Source organism: Alexandromys fortis, unplaced genomic scaffold (assembly GCF_014885135.2).
Source record: "Alexandromys fortis isolate MF-2015 unplaced genomic scaffold, M_Fortis_MF-2015_v1.1 scaffold_99, whole genome shotgun sequence".
Classification (NCBI taxonomy): domain Eukaryota; kingdom Metazoa; phylum Chordata; class Mammalia; order Rodentia; family Cricetidae; genus Alexandromys; species Alexandromys fortis.
This window is the reverse complement of record NW_026067982.1, coordinates 5,517,055-5,531,889: the sequence shown is the minus strand read 5'-3', so window position 1 is coordinate 5,531,889 and position 14,835 is coordinate 5,517,055. Positions and strand designations below refer to the sequence as shown.

At 52.5% G+C, this 14,835-nt stretch overlaps 1 protein-coding gene across 1 annotated transcript in view; it reads right to left on the bottom strand.

Annotated features, from left to right (window-relative positions):
• Window positions 1-14,835, bottom strand: part of Flt4 (fms related receptor tyrosine kinase 4) — a 42,259-nt gene that overhangs the window by 22,520 nt on the left and 4,904 nt on the right. Inside the window, exons 2-8 of the mRNA XM_050158520.1 lie at window positions 4,562-4,658; window positions 3,838-4,082; window positions 3,483-3,595; window positions 3,230-3,392; window positions 2,886-3,025; window positions 2,429-2,597; window positions 2,030-2,147 (exon numbers count right to left, since the gene is read on the bottom strand). Of these exons, the coding sequence (XP_050014477.1) occupies window positions 2,030-2,147; window positions 2,429-2,597; window positions 2,886-3,025; window positions 3,230-3,392; window positions 3,483-3,595; window positions 3,838-4,082; window positions 4,562-4,658 (1,045 nt within the window). The remainder of the gene's footprint in view (window positions 1-2,029; window positions 2,148-2,428; window positions 2,598-2,885; window positions 3,026-3,229; window positions 3,393-3,482; window positions 3,596-3,837; window positions 4,083-4,561; window positions 4,659-14,835) is intronic.

Here is a 14,835-nt window from a genome sequence, read left to right as displayed (position 1 = left end):
CCCTCTCCCCTCCCTCTCTCTCCCCCTCCCTTCTTTTTCTCCTCTAGATCAAACCCAGGACCTCCACATCCTACGCCAGTGTTCTACCACTTAGTTACACTCCCGCCAGACACACTGAGTTTTCTATAAGTATCCGTTGGTTGACTATCCTCTCCCTGAGCTGTGAGCTTCAGTGAGGACAGTGACAGCCCCTGGCTGTATCCTGTTTACACAATGCCCCACCAGGCATGTGTGGTCACTCTAGACCTCTGCTGCTCACGCAAACAAATGCCTCACAAGCTGGACTGTTCCTGAGGCCTGAGGCCTGGACTTGGAGCTAGTTCTCCCCGGCCCTTCCCCTTCGGATAGGCTAAGCCGTGACTCTGCAGCTCTGAAATGACACATCTCTCAGGTAAAGACCGAAGATAGGACAGATTTAGGGAACCTGCTCTCAACTGTCGACAGTAGCCAGGGCTTAGAGAGGCAGGCGACTTGCCTAGGATCACAGAGCAGGGCAGGCAGGACAGAGGCAGAATCGAGGCCATGCTCTCTGCCTGGCTGTGCTGCAGAAGGCTTCTGGAACTCCAAGCTTTTTAGTTTATGAGGAACGTGACCCTTGGAAGATCCCGTAACTGTCCCAAGCCTCGATGTCTTCTCTTAGAAACTGGAGCGTTATTCTTGCAATAATCTCAAAGGCTCAGCAAACTGGGCCAAAGACCCAGCCCGTCTGTCTGTCTACTAGACCAGCCACCATTCACTGACTTAGAGTACTTCTACCATCATGCCACTCGGGCAGTGGTCACCTGTGGGGCTGGGATGAGCGCAGGTGCCCTGGGACAGCTGCACACTTCTGAGAGGAAGATGTTGGCTAAGTGGGAATGGAAAGTCAGAGAAGGTAAGCTTGTTCTGGTGGAAGGCTATGCTGAGCGCAGGCTCAGTCCTGCTGGCCTTGGGGGTCAGGGACCTCTAGGACTCTAAAAGTTACATTTACGCAAGAGATGCTCCTAGCTTCATCTGTGCCTTCAGGACCTCCCCTCAAGGCTTCTGGTACTATGCTATGTGGAACTATATGACCCAAAGATATGATCTTAAATGGAGGATTCAGGGCCACAAGATTTGTGACTGGGACATCCTGAGCCTTCCCAGAAGCCAATTTCCAGCCTATGGCCAGTGGGTCCTGGCTGAGGACCTTTGGGGCCTCTGCTTGTCCTGGCGCCAGAACCTCGTACCAGGTGCGAGGTGTCTCACACTTAGAAGGGCAGGGCTGCTCTGGGTTGGCAAAAAGACAGAACAGGAACTCCTCCCAGAAGACCTGGGGCTCCAGTGGGAATGCTTGTCCCTCCTCTGGCCCATTTCCTTATCTACAATGTAGGTGGAGGCTGCAATAGGATCTATTATGATTGAATCAAGGCTCAGAGTGTACGGGAGGATCAGGAAGATGCTGCACTCTCCTGGAAGCATCTAGAAGGATGTAGCCATCACTGAGGGATCCCTCTGTGCCCTGGGCACACCCTGTAAGGAAAGCCTAACTCTCAGTTCTCCTGCAGGCCTCTGCCTGTCATGTGTCTCAGAGCCAGGCTCCACAACAGTTTATCAGTCTCGTGACATCTCAAATTTGTGGGTCAGAAGGTCCTCAGAGAGGAACTCTTATAGGAAGGGAGACCAGAGAACAAGCCACTATAGGGCAGACCCTGAGTTTGCTCAGCGTGGAAATCCAGCTGGCAGGGTCTTGGAGATTCTGGGGGAGGCAGGGAGCAGTAAAACCCTTTGCTGTCCATACCAGAACCTGGCATTTAGACATTCTGGGGTTTAGCAGCTTCAGGACTAACCTTCCTTCTAGCTGAATATGTGCACTCCCTTTTGGGGCTCTGTTTAGTAAGGGTTCCACCTGAGTTTCAGGGTATGCAGGCCCCGATGGGCAGGGACAGATCCCCTTCTGAGATCCAGGGCTAACGATCTGGTGGGGAAGGACACTGTCCTTCTCACTCTCTGGCCAGTCCTTGTGTTAATCCTGGCATTGGCAGTAAGGGGAGGGGGCCTGGATTGTTACCATTGGAACTCCGGTGGGGGATAAGCTGCCAGCTTCACAGGCAGTTTCACCAGCTCGTCACCAGCGGTGGCTTCCAAGACTGGTCCTTTGAGCCAATCGACACTGATGAAGGGCTTCTCTGCCAAACAGGAGGCAAGAGTGTAAACTCGAGGCTGAGCTACCATCCACCAGGCTTCCCAGCCTCCCCCTGCAGACTGGAGCTTGCCTTGCTGTCCAGCTGGTAGAAGCTGGGCAGGGCTTCCCCTCACAGCCTTTCCTTCCTTTAGGCCGGCCCCTGCTGCTCAGGTGCATCATGACCTCTGACCCACACTGCACAAGGACCCTTGTTCTCCGGGCTCAGTGATACTGGACCCATCCCATCCCATGCCGGGCACATGACCTCAGCCTCCCAGGTCATACCGTGCACAATGACCTCTGTGCTTTCCCGGAACCGCTGAATGCCATTGTTGGCCTCACACACGTAGGGACCCAGGTCGTGCTGGCTGACATTGTGGATGGTCAGGATGCTGGAGAGTTCTGTGTGAGTCTGCTGGGAACGTCGCTCAGGTACCCACTTACCCCGCTCTGCCTGCCACACCCAGGGGAAGCCCAGGATCAGCAGGCAGGCAGGGGCAGACCCAACCTAGCAAAGCCACACACCTCTGTCCAAACACAAGTAGCTCTGGATATCTAGCCCCTGAGTTGGCTTTGGGATGGGAAAACTTCCCCAACACATTTGGGTTCCTGAGTCTATATCTCCTCTACACAGGGACCCAGTATGTGCCAGGTACAGGTAGCCTGGGCATGGCGAGTCCTAGAGGTGGTGCTGAGGACAGGGCAGTGGGAAGAAGGTACCTGGCAGAGCTGCTGACCTTACCTGCTTCCCTGGATAATCCCAGTCGAAGGTGACACCCGAGTTGAACTCAGCCCACACCGTACAGTTCAAAACCAGCTTCTCTCCAACCAACAGCTCCAGTGACTTCTTGGGGAACAGCTGGATGTCATATAGCTCATTGCCTGGTGACACACACAGTGTCACCTCCCACACTTCTCATAGGACAACACACACAGCGTGGACAGCAGTGGGTGATAAGACCATCCGTGAGGCTAACAGCCCCGCGACTCGGAACTAGCGTCACAGGGATACAGTATGCCTGCCCTGCTCTTCTCGGGGGTGCACAAGTGTGGTAACTGGGGTGAGATGGAAGTGGAAGCCCCTACCTGTGATATGCACGATGAAGGGATTGGAGAGGAAGTCCCGGTCACCCCAGGTGGTCTCACATTGCAGGTACAGGGCGTCGCGCAGCAGCAGTGTGGGTACCTGCATGCCCCGGCGGTCGTCCCACAGCACCTTTTGCCCGTCGGGGTGTAGCACTGAGCTTTGCTGGGGGGACACAGGGACTGTCAGCTGCCTTTCCCAGGGATGGCACTGGAGGACGGGATCATGGGGTGAGGCCGGGGAAGGGAAGAGTACCGAGCGCAGCGTGATGTTGAGGCCGGGAATGGACACCAAGCAGGGCACCCACATCAAGTCCTTCCTGGTGACCAGGAGCGTGTCAGGTTTGTTGATGAAGGGCTGTTCAAAGTCTGTAGAGATGGCATAGAAGTTGGGTAAGGTAGCCGTCCAGGATGTCTCTGGCTAGGGCTGGGGGTGTGGGAAGTATAACAGAGCCCCATGGGTCAGGGTGGTGAAGTTCTAGCCTCCTGCTTCTGTGTGGAGCACAGGAAGGCCCCATAATCACTCCTGCCTGCCTGGTGTCAGCAGGCTGGAGGTGGTGCCTAGGCTACTAGGCTACTCCCTCCAGGACCCGGCCCCAGACAGGCCTCACCTCTTACGAACACGTAGGTGCTGGCAGCTGTGGTGCCCTCAATTCTGGCCTTGATGTACTTGTAGTAGCAGTGGTAGCTGCCCGTGTTGTTGGCGTGAGTCTGGGCCAGCAGCAGCACCTTGCAGTAGGGCCTAGCTTCTGTGCCTTCACAGTCTTGCACAACCTGGGTCTCCTCACCGTCCTTCCCACCTATGGTCAGTACCTCCTGGGCCCCTGGCCAGGTCCACTCAAGGGGGTGCTGCCCCCTAGCAGAGAATAGTAGAAATAAGCATCTCTCCTTCCCAGTTTTAGCTTAGAGCCACAGTCTCCAAGGAGCCTCCCTCAAGGGTCAAGCAAGAGCTTTGGCCATCATTCTCTCTTCCCAGAGAAGGGCAACCCAAGCTTGAGGTATATTCCACAGATCCACTCCCTGAGCCCTTGACTCTCTGCCTAGTTCTTGGAGCTGTGAATGGACAGGCTGGTAACACAGGCCTTCTTCAATAGCTGGTACTCTGAGGAGACTCGGGGATCTGAAGGGTAGGCCTGGGGCTAGTGAGAGGTATCTGGGAATGGATTAGGTAATCTGGAAGAGGTTTTAGGGGAGGCTGGGTGAGTGCAGGGTACCTCTGGGAGACCACATCCTAGGACTCCCACTCAGCCTACTCTGTGGAGTTCTTTGGTCATCTACCTCTTGTCTCAGTCTAGGGCAGCCTTCATGGACAGCCAGGTGGGGAGGAGCCAGTACCTGCAGGATATGGATAGGCTGTCCCCAGTATCAATGACATATGAGTCTTCTGTGATGTTCAGGGTTGGAGGGGTCATGGAGTAACCATTTGCCAGGCCTGAGGTGAAAGACAAGGTTACAGCGGTGTTACGTCATGGGGTCACTCGACAGCTCCTGCACTGTCCGGGCACAGTTGGGCACTCTGGGATGTTTCCCCAAGGCAGGGCTAGCCTAGTGGCTTTCAGTCAGCCTAGCCTTGTCTCCCCATGTGTAGCCTTGCTACAGCGTCGACCCAAAGGAGCCACAACAACTGCCAATCTCTACCACAAACTGTGCCTTGCTCTGGTCAAGGCCACCGGTCCCCACCACAGCCCTGTCTCCTTTCACAAATGGAGCCCAATTCCAGCTAACTTTGACTGCTGCCCTGACTTGACTTTAAATGAGCTGAGCCGCTAGCAGGAAGCAGGAAGAGGAGGAGACCCCAGGTCTCCTCCTATGGGATGGGAATAGCAGGAGACTGGAGAAGAGATTTGGAATGTGGAGACTCCCCAGTTTTGCCCGAGACCCCCCTCCATCCTGAATCCCACACCCATACCTACTGCTTATGAGGGGTTCATGTATCCTAGATCCATGCTCCGCCCATGACCTCGCCCTCTCCCAGGTTCCAGACAGTTCCTTTCTTCAGTTTCTGGGCTCTACCAGCTTCTCTCCGCTCTGCCTGTCTGAGCCTCCTCTGAGTTTTGCCTGTCCAGGTCTCTTCCACACCCTCAGGCCTTCCCATGGTGTTCCTCTCCAGATGCACAAGTGAACCCGCTTTGGCAGCACCCACCTTCTGCCTCCCATCGCTAGGCTGGTTAGGTGAGGCCTCTCTGCTCTCCAGGATCTCACCTCTGTTGTGCACATAGTTGTGCACCATCAACCATCTCCTAGTAGGATGTGCATGCGCACACGCACGTATGTGTGTCTGCACATGTGTAAAGTGGGGTCTTCTGTGTACACACATCTATTTGTATCTGCGGGCCCGGGTGAGCAGGCGTGCATATCTCTGAGAGATGCGTGTGGCTCTAGCTGTGTTCACAAGTGTGCACAGTTGTGCCATCTCCGACGGGGATGGATACGTGACGGGGTGGATTCCTGATGGGGGCAGAGGGGAGCATGGCCTGAGGGAGGTCTGGCCCTGGAACTTTGGCAGATGCATCCTGCCAGGACCGTCCTGAGACAACAGGAAGGGAGGACTGTGCGGCTGGAGGCCTAGGGCTGCGTCCTGTACCCCTCCCCATTCCCTGTCCTCCTGGGATGGTGGTCACAGACCACTCTCCTGCCCCTAGTCCCCTTTTAGTCCTAGAGGCCCTTGGGGTTTGGAGCAGCAACTCAGACCATTTTGTTCCTCAGCTGGTTCTGTGGTCCCAGATTTCTGCCTTATAGCTAGTGGGGAGCGGGGAGAGAGCCTGGAGTATCCCACTGTGGATGGTTCTACACACACTGACCACAAGTCACCTGACGGGGTGGATGGTGCCAGGGAAACACGCTCCACACAGGATGGATCAGCATCATGCAGACAGCCCAGCTACCAGTTAACGGTGGTCTCTCTCTTCTGGTTACATTTTGGAACCATTTTCCCTCTTCTATTCATGTCACCTCACAGCCAGACTTGCCTAGGACCTCATCAAGTATCTAGTCCTATGGTACAGTCAGGGAAACTGAGGCCTCAGCTGAACCGAGGTTCTGCCCTATGAAGGTAGCTGCTTGACAGCTTGTGAGCTGCTGTGACTGCTGCCAAGGACTCCCCCTCCGCCCCACTTTGTGTTCAGCTCTTGATACACAGACCAGTAGCCCTGGCCTTGGGACACAGCTTTCTCTGGGGTTCTGAGGCGAGAAGTGTCTGGACTCTGCAGACTGTTCTCCGAACAAAAGGGTACCTGACCTATGCATGGTAGGTAGGTCTGAGTCTGAGGAGACGTCTACCGTGTTGGGAAGAGAGCTCAATTTCAGGGCTTGAAGGAATCCCAAAAGTCTCTTTGCAGAGCTAGGCTTTAAAGCAGTTTTTTTGTCTGCTAAACACTGAAAAATTAATAAAACTACACTAGGTAAACAGCTGGGCAAACACGTAGGTGATTGAGTGGACAGTGGTCTATAATCTGAGCTACAGAAGGAGGTGGTGTGATTGGCAGGGGTCTTGACCTGTGGGAGTGAGAGAACTGTCCCCTCCTGATGGCCCTGATGGAGGTTAGGATGAAGGTGACATGTGGCATAGGAGAGCAGCTATGGTCAGTGCCCATCTACCTCAGTCCTAATTAGGATAGAGGACTTCCTCCTACCCCCAGTGAAGTTGGGAGCGTACACCCTTGCACACTCCTGGCCAGCTGCAGGACTGTGGCAACTGGAAACCCAGCTTTCTTTGGTGGGTTTTGCTTTTTCTTAGCTTTCTGAGACACAGCAGAGGAGCAGCCGACCTGCTGGCTGCTCCTTGTCCCTCTGGCCTCAGCTCCTAAGAGGCCCAGGGCATTGCAGCTAGTCTGTCCCGCAGTCTAGGACATTCCCATTTCCTTCCCTTCTGGGGATATCCCTCTTTAGTCTAGTTCAATATGCCCCTTCCCTAGGGAGCAGTCATCATCATTCAGGCTTCCGCCTTGTCCTTCTGGGGGATCCTGCTGTTAGAATGGCAATTAGCCTGCATGGTGGCTTTTATCTTCCTGAACTCTAAACTGGAGATGCACACCAAAGATTCAGAAGAAAGATGTGAGAGTGGCTGGTGGGTAATAGAAGGAAAGAGAATAAGACAAATGAATGATGGACCATCAGGTGAACAATTGGGATGGATGGGAGACTGGGCAGGTAGATGGATGAAGTACACAGACTGATGGATGAATGAATGGATGGAGGAATGGGAGAGGGCGGGTAGATAGATGGATGGTAAGAATAGAGCCCATCCATACTGCATCCCCCAGAGTAGGAATTAATCCTAATTAAGACTTTCCATCCTGTTTCCTCCTGCTTATGTGAAACCTGACTGAGGACACCATTTCCTCTGCTGAGTTCTCCCCCCCAGACCCCATATTCCAGATGGAGAATGCCTTTTGGCCATTTCCCCTCCCTGCAGCAAGCCTGGAGGCTCATGCTTTTGATGGCACCATACTCTCCCCCACTAAAGCTGTCATCGGCTTCTCTCCTGCTCACTTCCTTCCATTCTCTGCCGACTATAGCTCCTGGCTCACCATCCTCCTCCCCACCCCAGCTCATGCCCTTCCCCATGACTTCAACATCCACAGGATGACTCACCCGCTCCCTCCCTCAACTTTGAGATCCTCTCCTCCTCTCCTGTCAGCCACTGGCTTCCAGGGGGCACACCCTGGATGTGGTCACCACCAGAAACCGCGCCATCCCCGAATGCCAGCTACCCTAGGTTTCCTTTGTTCTCCTTCCTTTCTTGCTCAGGTGTTCTTATCCACCACTGATAAATTTTTCGTCTTCATCAAAAACATCTATTGCCCCATCTCCTCTCCTGGCTCTCTGTTCACAGCAAATCACTCTGATTGCCCTTTTGCCTATAATCCTCTCTTCCAAGCCAGGACGCCACATTCCAGAGAAACTCAACCCTGCTTAGTGAAGCCCCTCACACTGACCATGTCCCATTGATTTTACTTCTTGCAGACTGAGCAGGTTAATATGTCCAGAATGTTCCTTCTTTCCCAACTGTCAGCATTCACAAACAAGACGATATATCAGATGGACTGATTTGCTGTCCTTCATCTGAAACCCACACCCGCCTCAAGGAAGGACTTCTGGAATTCTGGCTATCAAACCACACTTGTGTGCCCCAACTCCCTACATCTGAGTCTCACAGATAACTCCATTCTCTTGTGATTGCTAGTCTTTCTCTATGGGAACACCTCCCATCTTCATACCAGAAACACAGCGAAGCAATTCTCCACTGCTCTGGCTACTGTTTTTTCATGTTCTTCTTTGTGACCAAAGTTCTCCTTCACACATGCTTGTACACTTCTGGGTGAAGTCCCACTACGTAGCGATTCCCATGCCTCAGATTTGGAGGTGGCTCAGGACACTCGCTGGTTCCCCTGACCTCGCTCTCTCCTTTTCTTCTTTAGTCTCCTCTGCCCACCACTGCCTTCTTTTACTCTCCCTTCCTTATGCTCTCTCTTCTCAAGGTCCAGATAACTAAAAGAACATTTATTTTCAGCTCAGACCACTTCTCTCAATTCAACTAAAGGCATCCTGATGCGCATTGGATTTGGTCCCACAGACACTCACTCCAACTTTCATTTTCCTCATCTAAAGGCCAGACTCAGACTCTGTTACCCTGTCAAAGGCTCCTTCTTCTAGAGTCTTGGTGTCTCCAAATGGGAATCACCATGGATGGCTGCCTTCTTTCCTCTACTTCACACACCACAATGCCTGGTAGGTTCCATGCATTACATATTCGTTCTGTGCTCACCTGCTGGGGGTCTACCAGCTACATTTGCCCCCAAAGTGGCCTCTTGTCTTTCTCATGATTTTCTCCATTTGTTATTGTAATAGCAAATGTTATTAATATGTTATTATTATTAACACACAGTGGGGGGGGTTGAAGAGATGGCTCAGTGATTAAGAGCACTGGCTATTCTTCTAGAAGACTGGATTTGATTCTTAGCACCCACATGTTAGCTCACAACCATCCAATTCCAGGGGATCTGATACCTTCTGGACTCTGTGGGCACCAGAGTCCAGTGGTGCAAAACACCCAAACACATAAAAAGTCACATATATTAAATGCAATATAAAATATATTTTATAATATATAATTACATATTATAGGTCTGATTGTGTGTGTGTTTGTGTGTGTGTGTATGTGTATCATAATGAAGCCATATCCTACATATCTTTGAATCTTTTATGTGACTTCACACTGCCTTTCTGGGAAAATCTGAGTTCCTGACAGGCCTAGTGCCTGCTCACCTCTGCGCATACTCATGGCCCATTCCTGCCTCACGTCCACATCCCCTCACCACCACACTGTGCAGCAGCATGCCATGCTCATTCTGCCTTAGGTCCACAAGCTTTCTCTTCATGCTCTGCTTAACTCCAGGCCACAGCTTAGATGTGATCTCCTCACTTTTACAAAACCCAAGTTCCTGCTTCAAGCTCTTCAGCCTTGTGCTTGCTTATGCAATCATTTGTACCCCCTGCTTCCCATTGCCCTCCGTTTGAAATAAGCGTCAATGGGTAAGGAACAAGATAATTCTCTCTTCTACCCCTCCCCACGTCTAGTTCAGCACCAGGCAAGATAAAGAGTCGCTGAATGACTAAGTGGATGGGTGGATGGAAGGATGGGGGAATAGCAGGACAGATGGATGAATAGACAGACAGGCAAAAGTGAGGATGGATGGACGATTGGACGGATGATACAGAGATGGAAGGACACCGTTTGTTGTGGTAATAGATGAGAGTGTGAACCGATGGATGGATAGATGGCTTGGTAGATGGATTGAAAGGCATAGTTGGCAGAGTGAATAGATGGGTCTGTTGATGGATGTATGGATGGGTGGGTGGGTGGCTTGTATGGAAGATGGGCTAAACAGAGCTCAGCGCTATTTCTTTGGGCTGGAACTATGTAGGCCCTCGGTACTTCCAATTTTGAACGGGCAGGAGAACATCAGATTGCTCGGTAGCTGGGCCCATTTGGGTCTGAAGGCTGCTGTGTCGAGAGGCCCTGTGACCGCCCAACCCCCACATGCAACCCTGAAAAGGGTGCATCCTTCCTGCTTGGCTGTTGACTGTCTCTGCTGTCCTTCCTTTCCCGCAGCAGGAAGTACTGTCATCCTGGTCTCTGCTGCGCTCCCCCTGCCTTCCTGTTCCTGACTCGGGAACTGACTTCTTCCTCCCAGGGCCAGCGGGTCCCTGGCCCCCAAGGCTGCATCAGGGCAGTAGAGGCAGCCGCCAAGCAGGGGTCAGGAAGGCCAGAGTGCACACCTCCACTTCCCCGTGCTGTCAGCAGTCTTGGGGGCACCATCCAGCCTCGGGTCACAGAGACCCTGGCGTCAGGCGCGAGAGACCGTGGTGCAGCCGCTCCCGAGGCAAAGCTGGCATCTAGCTGAGGGTTAGACAGGTGCTACTGAAATCTTCTGGCAGATAAGTGCTGGGCGCCGGCCAGGCAAATGGGCAGCTGGCCTGGCGATCGACATCTCAGTTAGTACTCACAGCAGCCTTAGAGGGAGAGGAGCATCCTGAATTCAGTCAGTCGCGAGGAATATGAGGTAGCAGGTAGCAGTTTTAGGGTAGTCCAGCTCTAGCTAAGCATAGGTCCATTCCTGCTTCGGAGCCTAAGGGCAAAGATCCTCTGGGCAGAAGCTAGAGCTTTCTCTTCCTCCAAATCCCTCACCGAAAGCCTTAGAGACCTCCTCATAGGAAAGCCCATGCAGGAAGCCATGTAGTCCTGGGCAGCCAGCTTTCCCCTCATTTGTTTCTGCTTCCTGTTCATCTATTTCTTTAGTTTCATGGTCCAGTTTATGGCCAGCAAATCCCTTTAAACTACCAACCATTTCCCCCTTCTTTTCTTTTCTGACAGGGTTTCATGTAGCCAAGGCTCATTTTAAACTCTCTATCCTCTTGCCTCAGCCTCCCAGATGCTGTGATTACAGCATCTACCTCCACCCCCAGTCAAGAAACATTTTCAAAAGCACCTTCCCAGAGGGTCAAGCAGAGCTCAACCAAACACAAGAACCACTGAGACCTAGTGAGGATTCTTCCTTTACTGTGGCTGTCCTTGGGCTGGGTGTGTCCCTGAGTCCTGCCCAGGTGGGTCCAGAGAGAGGATGCTGAGGAAATATAAAGGATGCTAAAGATGCATGTAGAAAGGGTTATGAGACAAAGAAGTCTGAAGCCAAGAGAGGGGACAGAATCTATTTGATGAATGTGCCCAGGAGATATTCTGGGACTTCAGAAGGTGAAAAGTGTTGGTTTTCTTTGCAGGGCAGGTTGGAGGGGTTTTGGGGGAGCTGCTGCACAGGTCCTGGGATGCAGCCAAGGAAAGTTGGCATGATGGAATGAGGTACCAATGGGCAGACCTTCGACACTCCTCCTCGCCCTCATCCTAACACCTCTCTGTCCTTTCTCTCTTGTCACTCTGAGCACTGGCCTGACTCCTCTGTGCCCAGCAGCCTCCTTGGCCTCTAGCCTATTTCTAAGCATAGAGGGACAATGTTGCTTCAGGGCCCTGTCCCTGGTTCCCATAGACCATCTGGAGCTATGGATGTCCTCAGGCTGGCCTTATTTCCTGAAAGGTTGCATGTCTCCATATTCTGGCTTAGCACATTGAGTTGGCCTGGCTTCGGGCAATGTCTTCTGACCTCCTTGTCTACACCTGGAGAATTACTGCAGCTTGGAGGCCTGTGCAACCTCTCTGTCTGGTAGTGAGCCTCAGAGTAACGCCTGCAGTCCAGCCCTGACCCGAATCTCCAGGAGGGTTTGCGTCAGGTGAGGGTGCCAAGAGGCAAAATGTTAGCAGTTCACATCCAGGTCGTTAAGTCCAGTATGATGGTCATGGAATGATACCGGGGTCTCTGCCCCTGAGCTGACTCAGAAAACAGGCTTGTCGTGTCAAGAGTGACATGCACTCTCTTACACGGCTACGCCCAGGAGGACAGAGACGGCCAGGCTGTTGCCTACAGACAAGCTATGGTGGGATGTAATGGGGCATAGTTGGCTGGGCGGAGCTCAGGTTCTAGGGCATTATTCTCAGGGCTGCCCCCGTGCTCCCCCTGGCTCGGCAGACACCTGTCAGGGAGATGGCAGGAGTGTTCTATTCTGGAGTCCTCCTGAGCTGGCTGACACCCCTTGCCTTCTGAGCTCAAGGCTCAAGTGGCCATCAGGATCTCGTTTCCCACCTATAGGGCCGGAGTTTCCAGGGCTATAGGGTGCTGCCCTGGGTATGCTTGGAGCTGGCTGGTTCGTCACCACAACGGCCTGGACCAGATTTCAGTTCCTCTCTCTAAGCTCCCATATTTTCCCCCTGTGAGATGTGAATTCCTCCTAAGATTACCGTGAGTGATAGACCACAAATACCGCAATACATACCCAGAAACCACTACAAGCTTAGAATAAATAGTGACTGACCCATTGCTACCATCTGCCTGCTGAGTGCTTGGCTTACAGCTTCTGTGTCTGCCAATCATTCTGTGTTGAGTCGGAACAGGCAGGGAGGCTTGGGGCAGCCTTGTCTGATGGGGGCCAGGGACGGTGTTTTTGAGAGCTCATCAAAAGATGCAAGAAGCTGATTCAGCTTACACACACACACACACACACAGAGAGAGAGAGAGAGAGAGAGAGAGAGAGAGAGAGAGAGAGAGAGAGAGAGAGAGAGAGAGAGAGGTGGGCGATGAGGCCATATGAAAAGGCCCAGGCTCCCGCCCTGCTTACTGGATACAGACTTGTTTACTTACTTATAGCCCTGCTTACAATGGCATACCTTGGGTACTTCAACCCTGTTTTGTGCTCCCAGACCCTCCTCCCAACAGCTCTCCTGCATTTCTGTCCTGGTGGGACCCTCGGCCTTCAGACCCAGGCCACGTCTAACATCAGCAGAACACACAGGAACCTGGGAACACATGAGCGCCCACTCATCTGATGAATAAGAACCGAAAGCACGCACTTCCTGGGGTTGGCAAGGATGTAGAGAAGCCGCGGCTCACGCAGCAGCAATAAAAAACGTTCACACGCGCTGACCCCCAAATTCTGCTTATACCAATACATCCTGTTACAACAATAAAAGCAAATGCGTATTTAGCACTTTTTGTGCACCAGCGTGGCAACACACTGCTCACACTCCCTATTCCCAGTTATACGCTCCCCGTGCCAGTTAGGTACGGTCAATACCATGGTACAGAGGGGAAACTGAGGCACTTGCCTGAAATTTCACAGCTAGTAATAGATCGCCTTTGGGGACAGGCTTATGCCACCTTTCACGGATGTCAGTATTACCTGCCCTCCTGCAGATTATGAAAGAACACCAGCTTTCTCCCGCTATTACTGCGCATCCTCTGCTTAGGCTGGCGGTCTGATGGCGGTCATTCCACCAGTTGTCGGCAACCACCCACCTCCCACAGCTAATGAGTCTCCATACCACGCCTGTTCTCAGAGCTGAAACAGGCTCTGTAGACTGAGTAGGAGCTTGCTCGCCCAGGAAGAGGACATCAAAGATAACGTGACAGGAACACCAGGTCCCGATCCTTCCTCTCCTTATCATGCTGACACTGAATTTTGCACTCAGAGTTCAGATGCCTCATGGGGCTGACCTCCTCCATCCATCCTCCTGTCTGGACTAGCACAGGGTATCAGTCCTGGACCAGCATATTCTCATCTGCCCAGTGGCCAGAGGATCTTTCTAGAACTCAACGCTCTTTCCTGATGAAACTGTCTTGTGCCTGCCTCCTGCTTGGGCGCAGTATGGATGCTCTTGACTTCCTGGTCATCCACACTGTCCCTCCCCAGCCCTGGAGATGCTGTCTTCCCTGTATCATCTTTGTGTGACAATCTCTTCCTCTACTCCTGTGTATTAGCCCAATGTCCCCTGATCCCGCCAGGCTCCCTTCAGAAGACCCCCGCACTTGTTTGAGGCTTCGTGGAAAAGTTGGTTTCTCATACTTGACAATTCCGTAGTTCAAGACTGGGGTTTTCACTGATCTTTACTGTGGCAGCCTCACCGTGTTCCTGTGTGACTAACCCATGGCTGGCTTGGGGGGGACATTATGTATTATGTGTGCACATGCAGAGGGGAGGGAGGTGGAACCTGGTAAAGGGGAGGTGCCATGTGCTGAGGTGTGCACCTCCGGCCAGAGCTAGACCTATGGGAAATAAAGTGCACAGCACTGTTTGGGGGCAGGGTGAGGACATCAATGTGACAATGTCTGAGGGGTCAGACCCTTAGGAGTCCACCTGCGCTCTCTTCAATGCTGTCCTACATGCCCTCTCTTGTGTCTCAATGTCGTCTGGGGCCAGACACATGTCACTTTCTTGTAACCAATTCACCCCTGGCATCTAGTGGCATTTAGTGAGCCATTTCACCCTCCTGGCTTTAATTTCCAGATTTCCAAAGTGGGAGCAATGATGCCTACATTACAAGGGTAAATTCTCCATACACTCTTATGTGAAGTGATTTGATGAATCATTTTATACTGAGGTGATATGTATAGCTTACTCCTAGACCCTGTGTGTGTGTGTGTGTGTGTGTGTGTGTGTGTGTGTGAGAGAGAGAGAGAGAGAGAGAGAGAGAGAGAGAGAGAGAGAGAGAGAGAGAGAGAGAG